This window comes from Ambystoma mexicanum, chromosome 9, assembly GCF_040938575.1.
Source record: "Ambystoma mexicanum isolate Mex_15411 chromosome 9, UKY_AmexF1_1, whole genome shotgun sequence".
In the NCBI taxonomy this organism is placed as follows: domain Eukaryota; kingdom Metazoa; phylum Chordata; class Amphibia; order Caudata; family Ambystomatidae; genus Ambystoma; species Ambystoma mexicanum.
The window spans coordinates 184,157,377-184,180,581 of NC_090931.1; the positions used below are offsets into that span (position 1 = coordinate 184,157,377).

A 23,205-nucleotide genomic window follows, 5' to 3' on the forward strand; every position below is an offset into this window, starting at 1 on the left:
CAGATGAGCAGAAAACACCAGATCATCCAGGAAGCAGGTGAGTGGGTCGTGCCCTTGTCGCGAGCCCGGTGACACTATCTAGTCCACATGCTTATACTGAGATGGAGTAGACAGCCTCCTGTATGAAGTCCCAGTTGTCCTCTGAAAACTGAGGATGCTGCAACCTCATCTGGTTAGGAACCAGGCCGCAAAAGCCAACCTCCACTGCCCCGCCCTGCTGCGTCAGGAAGCCCCTGCAGGGGACCGGAAAATGGACAGGCCCCTGCTAGCGCAACTGCAGAAGGTCCGAGAACCAGGCCCTCCATGGTTAGTACGGGGCGATCAGGATGAGGCTGCAGCCCACCGAAGTCCGGAATTTGTGGAGAGTCCGCTGTAGCAGCGAGGGCGGAGGAAACGCATAACACCTGCAGCCGTGCCAGCAGAGCTGGAATGCGTTCCCTAGAGACCCCTGACCCTGGCCCGCACAGGAGGCAAAGAGGGGGCACGTGGAATTCTGAGAAGATGCAAACAAGTCCAGATCCAGAAAACCCCATCTCCGGAACAGGGACCACAAGGAGTTGATGCGTGTTAGGCAAGATTTGGAGCAGTACCCTTGGGGTGCACTACAACAACCTTATCCTCCTGGTAATAGGAACCCAACCTTTGGTCTAGGTCTGTACTACTCAGGTTGGTAGTGTGGCTGAGGGGTCAATGTGAGTAGTAGGGTGGTTACACAGAGATTCACAGTGACAAGTATCAAAATAAATTCTTACACACAAGGTTTCTTGGTTAAACAATTATTAATTCATTTAACAGTCAGTTTGAATAAGCCTTCTTCAGAAGGGGCAATATAATAGTAACACACAAGTACACTCCAAATTACACACACTCAGTTTCTTTAAATCAGCAAATACCTATTGGGGATTACACACAAACTCTTCCTACACCCTCAGGTGACTTAAATAACTAGGACACTGAGGACATTAATATATCACTGTTGCATTTAGAGCAATACTTAGAAGCATGTCAAAGAAAAGGGTTATAGAATAATACACAAGATCACACAATTATTCTGAAGCAGGTAAGTACTTTTGAACAAACAATGCAAAGTAAGTTAACCCCTTCCTGGAAGAAAAGGCAAAGCACAATGTCATAGGAAAGAAGAGTTATTCAGGGAGGCAGCCCAGCCAATGTCAATTGGGCAAAAGTCTAGGTGAGCTGAAGCACTTCTGGTAGGTGAATAAATGTCTTGCACAATGTTTTAGCAGTCTTGTAGAACAAGTAGAATCAATGTAGGGCCACAACCTGGGAGGCTTGTAAGAAGTAGAAGATGCAAGCAACTCTTCAGAAGCAACCAAGACAAGTCTCAATTGAGATCAAGCAAGGCTACAACAACAAGAGGTAAGTTCTCTTAGACTGATCAGTAGCTTTGGTTAGAAGAAATGGTTCCAGATGGCTTCTATTCCTGCGTGGCTCTGCAGATCCTTTTGTTCCTGTGCCTCAATTGTGGGGACAAGAGGGAGGACTTCTGGGGACTCCTGCAAGACAACGGGTTGGTCGGCGACAGCAAAGGGCAAACTTCAATTCAGTGGCACTTTGGCGTTTCAGCTCCTCGCGTCTGATAGCAAACAACAACACTGCAGGTCTCGGATACCACCTCAGACTTTCCTTGCTTCTGGGGTCCAGCACTCTGTTGAGGTGTCTCAGGCTTGGTCAGCCCTGCATTAGGGAAGTCCGGAGGATCTTCCCAGCACTCGGGTCCGACTTAAAAGTGATGCATTCCATTTGGTGTTCCTCTCCCTGGCACTTCGGTTCCAGCAGCAGTAGAAGTACAGCCAGCTCCGAGAGGATGTCCAAACAAGTTCACTTTGGAGTTGACTGCTCCCACCAACTCAAGGGGAGAAGTCGCCTTTGCAGGGCTTCTCTAGTCGAAACGAATTCAGAGCTTCAGCACAGCAGCAGGGCTTCACCGGGCAAAACCAACCGTCCAGGACTTGCAGCAGGCGTCTGTTCTAAGTTCTTCTTCGGGTTCCTTCGTCCAGTGGTCGACTCTGCCTTCCAAGACAAAAGGCCTCCCCTTTTATGCAGGTTTCTCCTATTCATTCCAGCCTAGCTGTTATTCACACAGCAGGGTGGCAGTCCTTGCCGGACAGCCAGCCGGCCTATTACCTTTGGGTGCATTCCTGTAACCAAGGGGATTACGCACAGGGAGTTTCGGGCACCTGCCTCACTTCCTGCCCCTGCCAGACATACTGGAGCCAGAGGCGGGCTTCACTTGAGAATCCCGCCAAAGACAAAGCGAACAAAGGGACCAGACCTGGTTTGGCGCGCAGAGTGAATCTCAAGAAGGACCTTTCCAGCAAGAAATGGCTAAAAAAGACGACCAGGGCCATTTTGACAAAATGGGCACCCATGGGTGCTTTACCAAGGCTGCAATTGCAGCCCGCTGTAAAAACTTGCAATGATAGTTAAAAGTAAACCACTGCCACCAGCCATTAATTGTAGAAAGGGTAACATAAAAATGTTACATGAGAAACTAGACAAAGGGGATACTAAGTAACCCCTGCAGCACCCTATTGTAAGTTAGTGTGTGCTGTGTCTAGAAAGTTACAAAAAGTGAGTACAGTCAATTTCACGTCACTGCTCTTGGAAACAGTAGTTTATCCAAGAGAAGGTATTTAAACCTTTGAGACATCCAAGACTTCCCTGTGCCACTGCACTGAAGGTGCTGTGTGACACAAGGTAACAATGCCGCCTATAGAGTTTGTCAGACTCCAAAACCAAATCACCAAATCACAGAAAGCTACATGAGATAGTGGGGAAAAGGGTCTCACTCTCTCCAGGTTTAAAAATCAAAAGCCCTAGAGTCCAGCAAAAGTGCTGGGGGTCTCTAAGGGAGAGAGGAATTAGCCCATTTCTGAGAATTCTCCCTAACCATGTGCAACTCCGACTCGTAGGTGTTGACCACAAGTGGATCAGCTGGTCCGCCTCGGTGTTGCTGTCGCCGGGAGGTGGACTGCTGAAATTTGAATCCCTTCCGTAAGGGCCCATTCCTATATCGCCACCACCTCCATGTACAGGAGGGGGAATGAGTTCCACCATGCTTGTTCAGGTAAAACATTGTAGCATAGTTGTTGGACCTGACCTGAACCGCAGAGCCCCTGACTAGAGGCAGAAAAGCCTTTAGAGCCAAGCCCACTGCCCTAAGCTCGAGCAGATTGATATGCAGGAGGGCCTCTGTCCTGGACCATGCACCATGAATGGCGTAGCCCTCCAGAGTAGCCGCCCGGCCTGACAGCGAGGAATCCAACGTCACCATCAGAATGGGTTCTGGTCGGGTAAATGGGGCTCCCACTGCCACACTGCAGTCCATCAGCCACCAGCGAAAATCTGGGAGGAGGAGCTTGGAGATTGGGATCTTGTCTGACTGCACTCCCGTTTCCTGGTCAAAAATGACCACCAGGTGGAGCTGAGGCACCTCATCTTGAGCACGCAAGACGCCATCAGTCCCAGAAGGTGCTGGAATCACCATGCTGAGGTGGTCGAGTTGGCCAGAAGAACAAGTTACTTACCCCTGGTAACGTTCTTTCGATTGGATGTTCCTCCCACGGATTCCTCATCTTATGATAATTATCTCTCCAGCTTCAGCTGCTTCGGAATTTTTTTTTTGACAGGGGGCGCTGTGTGCCGTCTCGTCAAGTCGATGTCCCTCGAGGGCCTCTGTTCGACTGTTGAAGTCATCATCAGTATGTATAAGTAGCGCATGCAGCGCCCATTGGCTTCAGTTCTGTTTTTTCCCCCACCTCCTGAAGAGGAATTACCAGGCATACCTTAGACTCACAGAAAGTGTCAAGTGTAAGAACACGTAAAATGTATGGCGGGGTAGGCTGGGAGGGGCAATGAGGAATACGTGGAAGGAACAGCCAATCAAAAGAACGTTACCGGGGGTAAGTAACTTGTTCTTCGAATGTATTGTGTCCTCCCACATATTACTCATCTTTTGATAGACTCCCAAAGCTTTAATAATTTGGTGGTGGGAGTTCAAATTTACATTTTTGTTCTAATCATGGATCGAATGAAGGACTGTTTTTGCAAATTGGACTCCCTGACAGGAAGATGAGTCCAGACAGTAATGTCTTACCAAAGTATGAATATACTACCAAGTGGCACCTGAACACATGTGTCTTTGATTGGGAAACCTCTGAAGAGCAGCAGAGGTTGCCATGCCCCTTGTGGAATGTGCTCTTAGGACTTGCGGCGGGGCCCTTGCCCGGTGATCTGTAACATTCACCAATAGCCGGGATAATCCATCTGGATATGGTTTGATTAGTAAAAGTTAGACCCAATTTGGGGCCAGTACAGCCAATCAATAATTGTTCATTTTGGCAAACTTTAGCCATTCTGGATATGTAAAAACCGAGAGCCCTTTTTGGGTCCAGTCTATGTAATCTTTCCTCCTCCTTCCCCGATTGTTTTGCGACAACTGGTAGTCGGAAACTACCTTTGGAAAGAAAAGGTTTCACCTTGAGAATAACTTTTTCTTTATGGAAAACTGTAGGAGGAGGCTTACAGGAAAGGGCCTGCAACTCGCTTACCCTGAGGGCTGACGTTATTGCAAAACCGTTTTTAATGTCAAAGATCTTAATGGGCATGAGTGTAGAGGCTCAAAAGGAATGCATGTTAAAAATCTTAACACTAGATTGAGATCCCATACAGGTGCATTGAATGGAACTGGTGGAAATACATTAGTAAGGCCTTTTAGGAATTCAATAATCAGAGGGATCTTAAAATATGAATCCTCCTCTGACAAGCGCTTGAAAATAGACAGCGCCGCCAGGGAACCTTTAATTGATCCAATCTGGAGCCCCAGATTTGCCAAATGTAATAAAAAGGAAAGCACCATAGGTGTGTCACATAGAAAGGCATCCACATTCTTATCCCTGCACCAGCTGCTGAACTTGTTCCAACGGCAGCGGTACGAATATTTTGTTGCTGGCTTTCTGGCTGAAAGCAATATCTCCATTACGTCATCCAGAAGGTCCCAGTCTTTATATCTCAGCCTTTCAGAAACCATGCGTGAAGGCAGAGTGTCTTGACCTCTGGATGGAGAACTCTACCTTCCTCTTGTGGGAGAAGATCCTCTCTTTGAGGAGGGCTCATTGGAGGGCAGATGGACATGTCCAGAATGTCTGGGGTACCACGTCCTCCTGGCCCAATCCGGAGCAATTAGGATCATGGATTTCTTGAACTTTCTCAACCTCCTGATCACGTGAGGAATGACGGGGAAAGGGGGAAACGCATACAGACGTGAAAAAACTCCCAGTCCACCATGAACGTGTCCCCTAGAGCTCCTTTTGGAGGAAATTCCCTGGAGCAAAACAGTTTGCACTTCTGGGTGACACTGGCCACAAACAGACCCACTTGAGGGGTTCCCCAAAGGGTGAAGATATCTTTACGGACTTCCTGACCTAGTTCCCACTCGTGGGAGACTGTGCTCTGCCTGCTCAGAGCATCCGCCGCCATGTTCTCCTCTCCGGCTAGGTGAACTGCTGACAGGGATATTACATCTTGAATTGCCCAGAACCAGAGCTGCATCGCCTCTCTGCTCAGTGGTAGTGACCCAACACCACCTCTCTTGTTGAGGTAGTATATGGCCACTGTGTGTTCGTCATTATCAGGACATTCTTACCCCGTCCAGAGGGCAGAAAGGCCTTCAGCGTTAGTCGGATTGCCTTCTGCTCCAAAAGCTTCATGTGCAGTTTGGACTCCGATGGAGATCAGCAACTGCGGACTGTCAGATGGTTTGTGTGGCCTCCGCACCCCATGAGTGAGGCGTCCGTCACTACCGTTATTTCCGGACATGGCTGCCAAATAAATTCTCCCTTGAGAATGTTTATTTGGTTATTATTACATTTATAAAGTGCACTTAACCCTAAAGCATCTAGGCGCTTGTACTTAAGAAATTGGTTACAATGCTGCAGGTATCTGGGTGCTTAGCCTTAAGAAGTAGGTTACATTATATTCATGGTCAAGTTCCAGGAGGTGCATAGAAAAGTTAAACATTTCAACAGTACATTCCTAGCATGCATACGTTTAAAACAGTGGTTGCCTTTATGGGGACTTGAACTATATAGGGTAGCAAATTCGCTATCAATTCTCAAGGCGTGAGGTAATTTATTGGGCGTCTTAGCTACAGAGCCAGGTTTTGAGACTTCTACGGAAGGACCAGAGCGATAGGTCTACTTTTAGCTCTAGGGGCATGCCATTCCAGTATTTCGCTGCAATAGTCGAGAAGCTGCAGCCTCCTGCTTTTTGTTGTTTGAATCTCTGGGTAGCAAAGAGACCTGCATATGATGAGCGGTTTGGTCTAGCGGATTGTGCTATTGAGATTAGTTTTCTCAAGTATAGCGGAGCAGTGTTGGATAGACATTTGTGCGTTAGGGCTAGTATTTTGAATTTAATGCGGTCTCGCAGTGGTAGCCAGTGGATTCTTCTTCTGACTCCAGATATGTGTTCTTTTTTCAGGATGTTGAGGACCGCTCTGATTGCGTTATTCTGTACTATTTGAAGCTAGTTGATATTTTTGGAGGTAGATCCGGCAAACAAGGAGTTGCAAACAAGGAGTTGCAATAATCAATCCTGGAGAGGATATGTGCTCTAGCCAGTGTAATACAATTGTCCGTGGTTAAGAAAGGTCTGCAAGTGGTGATAAGTTTGGCCGTGTAGGCTGAGGTCGATGTGATGGCGTTAACTGTCTGTTTAGGGAGAGTGACGAATCAAGGTAAACGCCTAGAGTTTTTACTACTTTGGCTGCCATAATGTTGTTGCCGTCAATGTCAAAGGATTTGTAGGCTGGTGGTAGGTTCTTTAGCCTAGGTAAGCTGCCCACAATGAGGAGCACAGTTTTATCGTCGTTGAGACATAGTTCATGTTGCGCCATCCAGGCTTGGATGGTGAGGTAGATAGAGTTCAAGGACATAGTGTCTGTGTAATGATTTCTTGTGATAGGAAGCAGTATGTGGGTGTCATCCACATAGTTGGTATATGTTGTCCTTGCAAGCCCATCACAGAAGGTCCTGAGAGATTCTGCTCAGAACTTTCAGGTGGTCTGACATTCTGCCTGAAAACTGGGACCATTGACCATTGAGTACTGAGAGCCCATTGGAGGGATCTCATTCTCAGGCGAGCCTCTGGCACCAGGAAAATGCAGGATGCCATGAGACCGAGCAACCTCAAAAAAATAAAATAAATCAAAGGCAGGAAGATGCTGGGCACTCATGAATTTGATAACCATCTGTGGAATGTGTTGAGCTCTCAGATCGGGTGGCGAGGCTTTTCCTGAGGAAGCATCCAGGACTGCTCCAATGAATTGAAGTCTTTAAGATGGTATCATGTGGGACTTCTTGCAACTGAGGAAGAAGCCCAGTCTGTGGAGCAAGTGGCAGGTTACGCCGAGATGTTCCCGGGCTTGCTCGGGTGAAGGAGCCCTGATCAGCCAATCGTCCATGTAGAGGTAGACGTGAATCCCCCCTGTCCTGAGACTCGCTGCCACCACTGCCATCAACTTGGTGAAAACCCTCAGGCGGAAGGTCAGCCGGAATGGCAGAACCCGAAACTGATCTTGAGAACCGCAGGTACTTTCTGTGCTTCAGATGGATAAGCACATGAAAGTAAGCATCCTGAAGGTCTAACGAAACCATCCAGTGTTGGAGTTGGAGAGCCTGAAGGATTTGAACTTGTTCAAGTTTATAAAGTCCAAGATAGGTCTCAATCCTCCGTCCTTTTTGGGAATCAGAAAGTTTGGGGAATACCAACCCTTGTTTCTTTCCACTACAGGTACATGTTTTATTGCACCTTTCTCTAGCAGGGTCAAAAGGTCCTGCACAAGCAGCGGATCCAGAATTTTGAAATAGTTGTTCCCTGGTGGATGATCCTGAGGCATTCTTTGGAAAGGAAGGCAGTAATCTTGGGCTACAGTTTCCAGCAGATGCTGAGTAAGTCTGCCTCCCAACGGGGTCTTGTGAGTCAAGGCCTCAGAGTGGTTTTGAGGAGGCTGAAGCAGCGGCGGAGGGTAAAGCTGCCGCTGCTTGGGTTGGCTTAGCACCTCTCCCACCACGAGGTAATTTTCTCTGACCTCTTTGACCAGCTTGGCCTCTTCCAATTGAGGAGTAGAATCGAAAGGACTTACCCCTCCAGGAAGATGAGCCACAGTAGGGGTATTGAGGCTGTCTAATGGCGGCGCTAAGGTATTCAGCCACCGCTTTCGAGGTCTGCAGCTTTTCCAAACTCTCATCCGCCTTGCTGCTAAACAGCCTCGAGCCACCAAAGTGCATGTTGAATAGCCTAGCTGGCACATGTGGTGCAAATCCGGACTTCCTCAACCACGCAAATCTGCGTAACACTATACTAGCTGGCATGGATCTGCTGATGCTGTCTGCAGTATCCAGACTTGACTGCAGACATTCACCCATTGCCTCTTTACCATCCTTGATGATTGCCAGGAAGCTGTCTCTTTTCCTCCCCTTCCGGGAAGTGGTCAGACGCCATAGCTACGCAGTCCCACAAGGTAAATGTAAACCGTGACAAAGTACAGGTCACATTTGTTGATTTTAATGCCATACCTCCAGCCGTAAAAACCTGTTTCGCCCAGGCATCCACTCTCTTATCATCCCTATCAGGAGGGATGGATGGATGGGTATGCTGACTGCTTGGTAGATGCAGTAGCCTGAACCACCAAACTCTCTGGTTTAGGCTGCTTAGTTAGACACTCTGGGTCGCTGCTGGATGGTCTGTATTTTTTGGCAAAATTTATATTTACTACAGCCGCAGTTTCTGGTGTCTCCCAATTTGCAGAGACCCTTTTCTGTAACGCAGTGTGGAAAGGTAAAATTGGATATTTACAAGATATCATATCATCATGTTCAAAAGAAGGAGTAGGCTCCAGCCTAAAAACTCTATAACCTTACTTCTATATAAGGAGTCGGCATGTTCAGTTGGATCTGGTTTGCCAAACTAACTCAGGAGAGGTATCTAACCCAATGGCTGACTGAAGGCTGTCATATGAATCCCTTAATCTGGACTAATCAGAGATTAGCTCTTCTGAATCGTTAGGGGTGTCGAATTGTAGCCCAAAAGGTGGTGTGTTATCAGAAGAATGATCTTCCTCATAGATGGCTGATAAAGACTTTTAAAAGTATTTTATAGGTAAAGGTTTGAAAATCATTTCCTGTACCACCACTGGTTTCGACAATTTTGAAGTAATCGTCGAGAAGGACTTCGAAGTCGGGATCGCTTAGTCAACGTCGACTTTGATACCGTGCCGACAGAGTCCGTGAAGGCATCGGCATAGTAGACCTATTGTGCTCTTCAACGGAATCCTCGATGGGCTAAGTTCCTGACTAGTCAAATCCCTCGACGATTTCTCGTTGGATCAAGATCTTTCTCGATGCAGCTAGGCTCGGTTCCGAAGAGTTTGTCTTCGACTTCCCTTTGTCGTCTTTTTGCAGATCGACAGGGGCATGGGCTTTCTGCTTGTCCTTCTTGGCTTCTTCGAGGAAGACAAAGAATGGCGTGATCGACTTCTCGATCAAGACCATTTTGATTTTTTTACATCAAGAAGAAGCCCTCGACTCATCAGTCTTTTTTGAACTCTTCGAAGGAGACTTCGAAGGTAACCTCCCCACCACCAATTTACCTTTTCGCTCCCTGAGAGCCTTTTCGGTCATCGACTGACAGGAGCCGCAGTCGGAGGTACGATGCCCGGAACCAAGGTACCAAAGACATATACGCGGTGGGGGTCGGTGATCGACATCTTCGAACCAATATCTTGGCACTTCTTGAAGTCCGACTTAGGCATCGATGGTGCTGATGAAGAAAACATTTTCGAAACGAAAAAAACTAGCGATTTCTATCGAAGCGTTAGCTCGGAAAAACGGAACTGAAGCCAAAGGGCTCTGCATGCGCTACTTATAACTATGATGAAGTTGACAGTCGAACCGAGGCCCTCGAGAGACATCGACTTGACGAGACGGCACACAGCGACCCATGTCGAAAAATAATTCCGAAGCAGCTGAAGAGATTATTATAAAATGAGGAATACGTGGGAGGACACAATCCATTCAAAAGTGCCCCATCGGTTTGCGGAGGGAGAGGAGCCTCTCAGGCGTAGGGAACACTGGCTGAACAGCTGTGTCCCAGTGCACTCTAAAGAACACCAGATCCTGAGCAGGCGTCAGCTGCGACTTCCGTCGGTTGAGGGAAAAGCCCAGCTGGTGAAGAACGTCTGCCAATCGTTGGCAGGAGCACGCTGCCCCCCGGGTGAGCTGGCCCTGACCAGCCAATCGTCCAGATAAGAGTATAGGTAATGGCCCCCCAGGCACAGGAGACCAGCCACTGCATTCATCAGTTTAGTGAACATACAAGGATCCGAGTTAAGGCCGAAAGGCAACACCTTGTACTGGAAGTGGTACGACATAATACATTTACGATGAGGCAGGTAGATGGGGACATAAAGGTACACATCCTTCAGGTCTAGGGAATACATCCAGTCCCCTGCACACAGAGACTCTGCTATGTGCGAGGGAGTAATCATCTTGAAGCGTTTGAGGATAGGCCCAGAACTACCCTCAGGTCAGCCTGGTTGTTCTTGGGTACTGCAAAAATCTTGGCGCAGAAACCGCCTGCATCTCCATAAGAGAAGGGGTCTCCCATAAAAGAGCCGGGGACCCTTTCTGACGTAGAGGTGGAGAGGATGGTAGAGGAAGACTGAAGCCTGTGGAGACTATATAAAGGATCCACGGATTCTTGAAAAAATGCTTCCAGCTGTCACGCAAAAGGTGAGCTGTATTCCCTGATCATGAAGTCACTGCTTCTTGGCATCTGAGGCGAGAGCGGAGGACAGTGAGCGGAAAAACCTGCGCAAAGTCCTCTGCTACTTCCTCCCGTGGTCACTAGGCGACCTGTCAGGCATCCGATTACCACGGTCCCGAAACCCCAAGTAGCCAGTGAAAGCACATGGTCTGAAGTCAGTCCTGCCCTGACAGTGAGGGAACGACATCTGCCCTGGCTTAGTCAGGATGGCGAAGGACTTGGCGGTTTGTGTGCAAGTCTTCTTCTTTGTCAACTTGTCATCGGTGGATGAATTAAAAAGGTCCAATCACTCGATGGGAAGAACCAAGGTCTGCTCTTGCACATCTGCTGAAAACTTAGTGGCATGCATCCACGCCGTCTGTCTCATCTCAACCCCCAGGGACAGCCCTCTACTGGCTGTGTCGATGTGGGAGACCGAAGACTCCATGAGGTCCTGCGCAGTCACCCGGGCGTTCTACAGACCGGCCTTGAAGGCGGCTTGCCTCTCCAGAGGGAGGTCGGGCAGATAATCCTCGAGCTCTTGCCACAGCTTCAGGCTTGCTACGGCTAGTAGGGCACCAGCATTCGCCTGCTGAAAATGCAGCCCTGAGATGACGTAGCAGCATTTGCCAAAAGATTCCAGGCTTGCCTTCCTTGGACAGACAACTGGAAGTGGCTCCCGTGGAGGAAGACAATGAAGACCATGGTTTAGAATACAGCGAGGCTACAGCCACCACTGAAGAGGGGGGGATGGGAGGCCAGGAGTACTGGCTCGCCATCCACCATCCTGAATCTGCTGTCTAATGGCTTGTACATCTGGGCGTTGGCCCTGGGCAACTCCCAGACCTTTCTCGCCACCTGCAGGACATCTTTTTGAAGATGGATGCCTGGATGGCTTGTGGTGCGCTTGCCCAAAACTTCGGCTAGCACTCGCAATTTCTGCGATGCCTCCTCTGGCTGGGAGACCCCCAAGAACTCCCAAGGCCCTGAAGGCTGTCATGAAAGGCCTTTACAGATGCCGAGGGTTTGTCGTCCTGAGCGTCGTCATCATCATAGTCGTCGTCCCCACCCTTTTTTACAGACTGAGTGGAGTCCGGGCCCTGGGACGGGACAGCGGGGTCACCCCCCTGATCAGACAGATCCAAAGGCTGAGGGGCAGGCATTGGTGGGACAGGAGGCGGGGTCTGGATAACTGGAAGGGCCCGGACAGGAGGAGGGACAGGCAAAGGCACTGGTAGCACCGGAGGAAACAGCGGAGTGCCCAGAGGTGGAAGCCTGGGACGTAGAACTGGTGGGATCACTTCCTTCACCATATCCTTGAGGAGCCCCATCATCTACGTGGAACGCATGAGGAGGAGGAAGCAGTAGAAGAAATGGTCCTCGCAAGCCGCTGATCTTGAGGGGCTCTGCCCTCTGCGGAACTGGGTCTTTGTTCCTGATCAAAGCGCTGAGGATCCTGTGGCATGTAGCCATAAGGCTGCAATGGGTAGATGTACACCTACGGAGGCCAACCGTCTGTACCACAAAGTCCACTGCCACTTCCCAAGGGAGAGGGACTGCAACCTTCTTGTATGGCCCACTCAATGGGCGATGGACCAGGAAGGCCCTGATCACAATCCAAGACGGCCGCCGATCTAGCAGGTTCAGGCACGTGCTTATCCGCCATCTTGGGGCCTTGCGCCACACCCTGGGTGGGAGCATGCTTAGGCCCCGTGCCATATGCAGGTTCAGATATGGGAGGACACATCTTGGCCCTTTAAACTGAAGCAGAAGCATCCAATAGGCCACGAGCCCTCGGCCTGCACGCCGGTAGTCGAAATGCCATGACTCACGACCTCAGAGGTGGCTCCAGTAGGCTGTGCGCACTCAGCAACAGAGCTGGTAGTAATGCTGGATCGTGCTAAGAACTGAACCTTGGAGGTAGAACACGACGATTGGGGCGAGGACGACAAACTTGATTGCCCCACCTGGACCTTCCGGTAGAGCTCCTGAGCCCCTTGGCTTGGAAGCAGGTAGCTTTAGCGACCTCAGGTCTGCCCACGGATCGCCCAGTAGAGCCCCTGGGCTCATTGGCTTGGGAGCCGGTAGCCTTAGCGGCCTCAGGTGTTCCAGAACCAGAATCCAAGGTACTCTTGCATGTGGAAATCCCTGGCAAGGAGTTTCCACGCTGAGGTGCCGCACTAAACAAAAGGCCTACTGTGTCTTGACATGGCGTCATGGAAAGAATTCTTTTATATGACCTGGAGGAGAAGCGTGGAAGATCTTCCTTCAGTGTGACAACCGGTTCTTCAATGCCCGGTGACCGAGAGCGATGCCAGCCACGCACACGTCTCAGCGGTCTTCGGGACCCAGGCACTCAAGGCAGAGTGCATGGGGGTCCGAAGCCAGGAACGAGCGGTCGATGGAAAAACCTCTCGTGAATCCTCCTGCTGCCGACATGCACCAGGGGAGGCAAGGCGCCGAAGGGCGGTGAAGAACATTGAAAAACAAAACAAGGGGGAGCAAGCGGAAAGTTTAAAAAGTCTTCACGCCTAGCTGTCAGGTCCGACACCCTCCATGCGGAAAAAGGGACTGAGGTGAGGGCGGGGCCTTGAGGGGCATTCCCATTCCCAGGGCCACGCCCCCGCGCACTGGACTTAATTCAAAGGGGAAGCTCAATCTTTCACTTCCAAATGTTCCGGTACCGTCAAAATGTTGGAGGACGCCCCACAAGGATGGAGGAAAGGTGGCGGGACGTATGAGGTTGATTTATACTCAACTATCACTAGGCCTTTGTCCACACACTGCGCTTCGTTGCATCGCCAGCACCAAAAGGTGACAATTGTGGTGAGATTTGAACACTGGAGGCAGCTCTTCATTTCTGCCTCGGGACTGTCTCCTGTTTCCATGTTTTACATTTGTAACAATATTTGACAATTGCCAGATGGTGTGTGGGATATGGACTGGGATATGGACTGGGGAAAGATGGGGGATTCATTTGCATGTCTCTTTAAATTACTGCCACATTGCGGGCGGGACACTGGCAGATCTTGTTGATTGTGGTTCGTCTCAGGGTAGAACCATGGGGCTTGTTGCAGTGTCACGTTTCGGAAGGCTGTGGGATCGGAGTGACCTGGTACCTGGGAGGTGGATGTTTGAGGCTATGGGTATTGTAATGTTAGGAGTTGGGTGGGTCATGAGGGAACAAGGGTGATTGCATGTCATGTTTGTGCAAGGGGAATCGGCTGATGTGCTGTCTAAGGGTGGGAATGGGGTGAGCGATGGCACTTGTAGTATTGTTGCTATAGCTGCACTCAAGGGGATGGAGCGAGCTGCTCAGGGCTTTGAATTTTTCATCAATTGTTACAGCCGGGTTTGCAGATAGACGTGCCTTGCAATGTTCAAAAAGTTCATTGGACTTTAAATGTTTGTTTTCATGATGTGCTTTGCCCGCCTCTAAGGTTGAATGTGCCGAACTCCACCCATGTTCTTATTGCGGCTTTGAGGGTGAATTGAAGCAAGGAACTGGGTGGGTTGGGTGCGTGCTATGCGGATCTGACCCCCTGAGCTCAGCTACTCCAAGGACAGGGACAGAATAGTTGTATGGGGAGGAGAGGGATGAGGGAGATCATGACGGGGGGGCTAAAGGTTTGGGGTGGGTGGCCAAGGCAAGTTCAGCAGTTTTTATGAAGGTTTAGTTTGCCATCCTACTGCTCTATGGCTTTTGAAAGTGTGCCTGAATGGGCTCAGCAGGAGGAGGGCTTCTGATCATGGCTTTCAATATTGTTCTGTTTTGTGACTTTGAAAAGTGTTGACACTTTTGGTAGTGAGCAGCAGTTTACATGGATTCACGTTTCATTAACTGGTGCCTGTTTACTTTTGCAGACTGATGTTTCCGTCAGTATAAATTCTCTGTCTTAGTCAGTGTGCGCCTTCTGGACTGATAGGTATATAACCTGGAAGTAACCGCTTCTAATCTCTGTGCGTATGTTTATTTCTTGTATAGCACCTAGCAGCGCTTAATGGCACTTAAAAGACGATATGGGAAAGCATAGCTGTACAATGCGTGTAAACGGCTGAAGAGACCACAGGGGAGAAGGGAAAGGACTAGACAGATGGACCCGAACATGGCTCAAGTTGGTGGACTGCCTTCTGCAGAGTTGTGCGTGCAACATTCCGGTCACAGGTTTCACAGCCTGTTAATCCCGTCAGCTTTGTATCTTTCTAAACTCAATACATAAGGGCTACTAATTCAAGAATCAACCTCCATTATTTAAGGCCATAACTGCATGCATTCGTAAATTGCACTTTATAATTACTGACCACTACCATTATTAAACAAATATTGTATTTACTCTTATATTCCGTGAGCGTCGCTAATGAGAGGTCTCTGGATTAAGGTTAAAATATTTGTCAGTTAAAACCAGAATATCATTGTAAATTCATGGAAGTATGCATACCACACCAACATGATAAGCAGGTGGGCAACCAGGATAAGCAGATGTAAATTCTAGGTGGGGGGTTATGTTGACAGCTATATTCGGCAGTAGATTCTGTCTGTCTCCCTGAACCGTGTTTTAGAAGTCTGGAGCTTATGTTCAGGAAATGTAAAGGAGCCACGGTTGCAATGTCCCTGAGATTGCAGATTTTAAGAACAAAAAAAGCTGATTCAGTTCTGATCCCTTGCGCCAGGTTTCATGGCGCCTTCCCTCTTTAGGCTATTCTAGATCGGCTACTCTTACTTGAGAGGGTTTTTCCTTCTCTGCATCTGCTCTTTCCCAATGAACCAAGCCCATGCAAAAGAGTATCTTTTCCACATCCTGAGATTTACAAGTAGGGCAACTCCATGATTCTGTAATCACAGAAAGCCTGGAGATTACAATGTTTTCCACTGTGCCCTTGCTTGAACACATTTAGATACCTGTCTTTCAGCGTATTGAAGGCAATCCTTTGACTGCTGGCCTCCAGGACTTGCATCAGAATTTAGAGGAAGGCACTAGATTTTACAATTCAAATGTACAGCATGCGAGTAGGTGCCACATGGTTTTAATATAAGTACTGCAAGAATGTGGCTTTTCTAACAGATGACAGTGAGCTCTGCATCATAGTCACACACTGCACCAAAGATAATTTAACACAATGCCGGAATACACAGAAATGCTGAATAGCATAAGCTTGCTTACATACATTTAATTTCTCCTTTAGTTTCTGTTTCATAGGGACACTTGGACGCGGAATAAGCTTCTTCAGTTTATTTTGCTCTGAATCTGAGGAAATAAAAGAATTGATATACAGGAAAAATGTTAAAAACCCCAAAAATCTAATATTGGTTACAGCATTTCAGAGTTAATATGCACAGAGAATGAACAGCAGTGAAAGGGGCAAGCACACCGTGATCTGATGTGGAAACAGCAGTACAGGAGGCAGAATCTTGCAAGCATCAAGCTCCATCATTTCTGTGCTAGTGCTTCTCTAAAAATGCAAGAGCTGCTCATTGAAAGAAAAGAAAATGCTTCTGAGCTGTATTTGTGGTTCTCCAGCCTGGGAGCATCAATAGATTCTCGGGTGACTATGAATCATCATCTGGCGTCTAATACGCGCTCTTTAGGTGAACCTTGCCAGATATTGATGGATAATTCATCACAGCCTGTGATTCTATGGACGATGTCATGCTAAATAGCAGTCACATTAGGATCTATACCAAATGTCACTTTTATATAAAACTTAAAAGTAGCATGCCAAACAGCAATAGAGATGCCATGGAGCTGTACTGATGGCCTCTAATGTGGGACCATAAGCATGAAGCTATGACTGCCTTACTCACCTGGTTCGGGCTGTGGCGGGGATAGTTTCTTCTTGGACTCGCTTGGTGTTGTCTTCAGCATCTCCTTCTTTGGTGGGGCAGGGCTTGCCTCAGGGGCTAGGGGAGGTGCAGGAGGCTGTGGAGGGCTTGTCTTGCACTGCTTCCTGGCTGTAGGTGAGGAGGCTTGTTTGGGCTCCGGAGGTGGGACGGGGGTGCTAGCTTCCTCCTGTTCTTCCTCGTTGACCTTTGGTGGCGGCTCACTTTTCTTCGGTGTGGGGTCGCCAGGAGGTTCAGATTTCTGTCCTGAATCTAGAGCATTTTTACCTACATGGCTCTCTTTCTTTTCACCACTTTTATTTTTCTTTTCCTTCTTTTTCACAACTAGAAAGACAAATATAAAGGTAAATGACAAATGCAGCAAAGTCTCTAGATGAAAATGATACAATATAATAGGCTTGATCTGCAAGATTTAAAACACATTTGTAGGAGAGCCTACTGTTAGCAAGCAGATACAATTAAGTTGATGTGCTTGCATTCAATCTAGAGATCTTTTCTTTAACTTTCCCCATAAAGTTATGAATAATTCATCAGTACTGTTATTTTCTTTGCACTCTTGTACTTGTTCTTTTCCCATTATAAGTGAACAAAGTAGGACAACCAATATGAGGCATCTTAAGAGCTTGGATAATGTGTTTTATACCAAGGCTGAACTGAAATATTCAAAATGGCCTAGCAAAAATTGCCAATAAACTGAAATTGGAAAAACAGGATAAGCTAACTGGAATGTGCAGGGCAACAAAAGGACAACATTTAGATTTCTGACATCATAAAGGCTATTTTTTATAGTTCAAATATACTCCATTTGCTCATCAGGAGGAGCGAGAGCTGCTCATCAATCAGGTGAAGTGTTAGGGAGAATCCTCAGAAACATGCTCATTCCTCTCTACCTTTCAGACCCCCAGCTCTTTTGCTGGACTCTGGGACTTAATTTCTAACCTGGAGAGAGTGAGAACCTTTTATTTTTTTTTGGTTTTTTTTGTATTTAATCAAAATTAGATTTTTACAAAACAAATAGACAATAGAAGGTTTCCTGTTCAGTTCTTATTTACATTATTTGTCTCTCTAGGTTGTAGAGGTCCTTCGTGGTTAGCTAGTTCACTGGAAGGTTCATGATTTCAAGAATTGTATAAGTTGCTAGTAACCACTGAGTCTTATCGCCACCAATCAATTGTGCCCAACACGTGTGTTCGTCCAACAGAACAAAGTCCGAGAAGATATGCTTTAAGTATCGTTCTTGCATCTGTTGATTACTGGAGTATTTTAAAAGTAAATGTCGAATAGTTTCTTTTTCTGGTGTTTTACAAAAACGGCACAGGTTCGAAGGGGACTTGCCTCTAATGGCCAAAATCTTATTTGTTGGGAGCTGGTTTAACAGAGTGTGCAAAAGCAGATCTCTCCCCTTTTTACTTGGGAACTTTTTGATGAAAGGCTGGAGCTCGTTTAATTTCCTTGTGTTAGGTGGAAGATGTGTCGTTAATTTGTTTTTTCCTGCGTCTTCCAGCGTAGCTATCCAGTCTTGGTCCTTCAGTTTCTTTAGGATTTTTCCAGGGTTACCAATCAGTGTTTCTTCATCCCACTCTATTGATTCAAGCACTTCGATGTTGTCCCTCTTCCACAAACATGGCCTTTTACTGCTGTTTGTCTCCATTTCTTGATTTATTCAATTTTAGACTGACAGGGGGTTTGCCATCAGGCATTTCCTGTACAGCATCAGTGCAGACTGTTTCACTGTCCCTTTCAAGGAAGGCAGACTTAGTTCTCGGCGGATGGAAGCAGCCGGGGTGGAATTTGGCTGACCCAGCACTTTCCTCCCAAATGTTGCTTCTAGTTTCTACCATATCTTTGGCGGTAGATTTGGCATAGCATCACTTCCATTTGTTAATGAAGGCACCACTTTTTTAAATAAAACTCCCACACTGGGACCATTGAGTACCTGCCAAATTTCTTATCAATGGCTCTATCTTGAGCCGCCAGTTTGTTGACTTCAGCTCTTAATGACACTTGCATTGCACAGTCTTGCTTTGTGCTGTCTAGTATGACCCCCGCCCGCCCCCAGTATCTGAAGTCTTGTACTTTTTCAATAGGAGTTCCTTCAGGGGTGAGGTAAGTTTTTACTCTCCTTCTACTAGTTACTTCAAGAGTCATGAATTTTGTTTTCTTTTCATTAATTTCGAAGGTGTTTTCCTGAATATATATTTCTAAGTCATTTAATCGGCTTTGTAGCCCAATCAGTGTTTGGTCTAGCAGGACTAGGTCGTCAGCAAAAAGTAGCCTCGTGATTGCTGTTTTGCATATCTTCGGCGGGAATGCTCTTATTTCTGCATCTGAGTCCTTGATGTCACCCATAAATGCCAGGAAGAGGGCTGGAGCGAGCGGGCACCCTTGCTTTACACCTCGTGATGTTGTAATCTGAGCTGACAGTGATCCTTGTTGATCTAGGCAAATTCTCATGCTGGTATCAGTGTGAAGTGCCTTGATACAGCCCTAAAAGGGCTGTAGGGCAGTCCCAGGCCTCGAGCTTTGACCATAGTCTCGATCTCTCTAGTCGGTCAAATGCCTGGGTAAGATCAATAAAGGCGATGAAGATTCGAGGCCCTCCTTCCAACACCTTGTTCTTTTAGACGTTTAGAAGTAAGATATATGCCGCTGTACCCACATTCTTCTTAAATCCCGTTTGAAAAGGCGCGTTTTTGGCCCAGGTCTTAAATCTGTCTAGTAGAAGAGAGCCAAATACTTTCCCCCATTACGTCTAATAACGCAATTGGGCGGTAATTTGTCGTATCTTTTTTGTTACCTTTCTTAAAGATAGGGACCAGAGAGGGCGCTAGAGGGCTGACCAAGATGGCCGCTCCCGGCTGCCTCCCGCATGAATCCTGATTAATCGCGGCAATCCTGTGGCGAAACCACTAAATCTGCAAAGAATAATATATCCTCGCACAGCATCTCATCCCTGTCGAAAATTTGTAATGAATCGGACTCGCCTTCCATGAGAAACTCGCTGCGTAGTGCGGCCTGCACAGTCACGACCTGCGTGGGGCCTAGGAGACCCGACCCGCCTGCCCAAAATCCTTCGCAGACGGACAAGAGCCACCCGCGGGACCTGCCGCGACCACCTCCAGTGGAAAGCGGCATGGGGAGAATCGCACGGAGTCGGGCGCCCACAGCCAGCACTGGGACTGTGGTGGAGCGAGACACCTGCAGGTGGGGAGCGGGAGGCGCGCAGAGACCCACAGAAGCACGCAAAACAGGCGAGACAGCGAGTCTACGTTTTGCCAACAAACCGGGGTCGCTCCACGGCGTCCCCGCCAATTTGACCCATAGCGTCTCCCCGCGTGTCTGGGTCTCGGCCCCTCTCACGGCATCAAGCGGCCAAATCTGATCGCCTCGCCCACGCCTTGGCTACACCCCAAAACCAGACGCTCCAGGCTCGACTCCATCGAACAGCTAGTGTCAGATCTGGACGACAGCACATCAGCACTCACTTCCCGGGTCTCCACGCTTGAGGGGCAAATGAAAACTGTACCCGCCAAAAATGAGGACTTGGAAGGCCGCTCCAGACGAAATAACATCAGGATAGTCGGAATCAGAGAAAGACAACTACCAGTCAGAATGGAAGAACACATCAAAAAATTATGCACAGAGCTTTTTGGTCCCACAGTCCTATCGGAAATGTTCGTAGTGGAAAGAGCTCACAGAATCCCTGCAGCAAGACCGGCGCCAGGAGCCCCTGCCCGATCATTGCCAAGCTTCTAAGCTACAAGGACAGGGACTCCATTCTCAGAATGGCAAGGGAAAAGGGCAAACTACACTTCGACGGGGACATCCAATTTTACCCAGACTTTTCGACGTCTGTCCAAGCCCAAAGGAGATCGTTTACCCAGGTGAAACACAGACTACGCGCCAACCAGTTTACATACTCGATGCTCTTCCCGGCGAGGCTTCGCATTCAACTGGAGGGAAATACCCACTTCTTCAACTCCCCAGAAGAAGCCACACTATACCTCGACCGGCGGGGATGTAAATCCGCAAACCAAACGTCCAGAGCCTCAAACAGAGAAAGAGCAGAGAGAGTCCCGCTGTGACAAACACCTGCGCCACTGACCCAAAGCAAGCAGGAATCAAGCCATCAGGACAATCTTCGCAAACGGAAGGCTGGGGACTAAGCCTAGGAAGGCCACCTGTGCTCAGCACGCATTATGTTCCAGTTGGGGGGGGTTTCAAACGGAAGAGTTGGGGGTTGTCCGTGTAAGGAAATTTGTTTTATTGTTGTTGTCGTTCGAAACGCGCTCAATGCGCCACCGCCTAACCGCAGGCCTCACCCAGAGCCCCGCTGCCGCCCCTCTCGAGCCCTCCCGCCTGACGCTGCTGCCATTCAATCCAGCCGTCCCATGTGTCCGGACTCCGACTCCGATCTTGCTGCAATCCGGTGTCATATAAATCATCACTGGTACATTCAAAGTAGCTACCTGGAACATTAGAGGGGGCAACATCCCGGCTAAGACACGCAAGATCCTGCAATTACTTAGACGCCACAAGGTCGAGGTGGCAATGATTCAGGAAACCCACCTTTTTCCGCAAAATGAGCACCTGTGGGCCCGCGGTTGGGGTTGCCATCGCTACTTTTCTTCATTTTCATCCTATGCCAGGGGAGTCGCTATTCTTCTTCACTCTTCACTGGGGTTTAGCCTGATCCAAACAGAAAGAGATAACGAGGGAAGGGCTCTTCTAGTTCGGGGCATAGTGGAGGGAGATGAGGTGGTGTTCGTCAACTCTTACGCCCCCAACACAGACAGCGCAAACAACTTCGACTGGGTGCTATCCCGCCTCTCGCAAGTGCGAAACGCTACCATAATCTGAGGAGGCGACCTGAATAGTAATCTCGAACCACAAAAAGATAAATCAAAGTTAACAGCACACCCGTCCAAAGCCAGCCTACAAGTGCAGGAGATCTGCAAAGCGTTTGACCTATCGGACATTTGGAGGACCCAGAATTGGGAAGCCAGAGACTATACATACCACTCAAGTGTTCATAATTCGAACTCACGCATTGACTATCTGCTAGTCTCCGCTCACAGCAACTGGCAATGTGGAGTATGTCAAATACTCCCCAAAACCTTCTCAGATCATGCCACGGTAACACTCGAATGCCACCTGCCGACCGCCAGGCCACGACCTCCACAATGGCGCTTCAAACCCAGATCCCTCGCTGAGCCGACATTTGCCACCGAGCTAGGCGAGGAAATCAACACCTTTCTTGACATCAACCAAGGCACCGTCAACTCTGCCGGAGTGCTATGGGAATCTTTCAAATGCTACGTAAGAGGCGTCTGTCTAGCCAAGGAAAACGGAATCCTAAAACTTATCATACGCGAACTAGAGAGCTGCGAAACGCACCTGAAGGAATTGGAAAAGCAGCTAGCCGCACACAATTCAGACCTAATCCAGGCGAGGTTGAAAGAAGAACTTCTGAACTTTAGAAAACTGGCTGAACGGGAGATTACATTTCTGGGGCACAATCACAGAATTAGACAATACGGCAAAGGCCAGAAGCCTGGAGCCCTTCTTGCTCGCCTTATAGCGGCAGACAGGAGGCCGACAAGGGTGGTCAGCATCCGGACACCGCAGGGAAATATGCTGCACAAAGAAGAAGACATAGTCGAGGTATTCAGGGCTTTCTTCGAAGACCTATACAGCGCCGGGAGCCCAGCAGAGACTGATGCGATCTGGAACTACCTCAACGACACAGAACGTTACTGGGTGGAGGGGGATCTCTGTGAGCCACTGAATGCACCCATAATGCTGGAAGAGATCCAAGAAGCCATCAAAAGTCTACCGCCTTCCAAAGACCCGGGGCCAGACGGGCTAACTGGTGAGTTTTATAAACACTTCGCCCCTCTCATTGCCCCCCTCCTGCTAAATGTCTTCGAAGAAGCGATCGAATCCGGAATTCTCCAACAGACACTAAGAGAAGCTAACGTAATACTATTACACAAAAAAGACAAGCCTCCCGAAGATTGTAAGTCCTATCGCCTCATATCAATCAATCTGGACAACAAAATCCTGGCCAAGATCCTCGCTAATAGGCTTCTCTCATTAATGCCTGCACTGGTTCTCGCCGACCAAGCAGGATTCGTGCCTAGCCAAAACAACACATTCGGGATACGCAGAATGTTTGGGGTTCTGGCAGCACTTGACCCCTATCAGCAGGCAGTGGCGGTGCTGCTGGATGCCGAAAAGGCATTCGACTCTGTTGAGTGGCCCTCTATGTTTCCGACACATTGGAATATGGAAATACGCGTCCTGTAAATCCAGGGACGCCAGGAAATCTCCCTTTTGAACTGCGCGGATCACTTCCTGCAGAGTGAGCATCTTGAATTTTAGGCTCTTTAAGGACTTGTTGAGATCGCGTAAGTCTAGAATGGGACGCCATTTGCCGTTCGGCTTTTTTACGACGAAGTATCTTGAGTAGACTCCTTGACCTCTCTGTGATGTTGGAACTAATTCTATCACGCCCTTCGCTAACATGAGTGTAACCT

At 48.4% G+C, this 23,205-nt stretch overlaps 1 protein-coding gene across 5 annotated transcripts in view; it reads right to left on the reverse strand.

The window, feature by feature from the left end:
• The window catches only part of KMT2A (lysine methyltransferase 2A), a 2,049,111-nt gene that overhangs the window by 1,620,999 nt on the left and 404,907 nt on the right, over positions 1–23,205 (reverse strand). For all 5 annotated transcript variants that reach the window (XM_069614436.1, XM_069614434.1, XM_069614435.1 and 2 more), the window contains exons 7-8: positions 16,631–16,990; positions 15,994–16,073 (exon numbers count right to left, since the gene is read on the reverse strand). In XM_069614436.1, the coding sequence (XP_069470537.1) occupies positions 15,994–16,073; positions 16,631–16,990 (440 nt within the window). The remainder of the gene's footprint in view (positions 1–15,993; positions 16,074–16,630; positions 16,991–23,205) is intronic.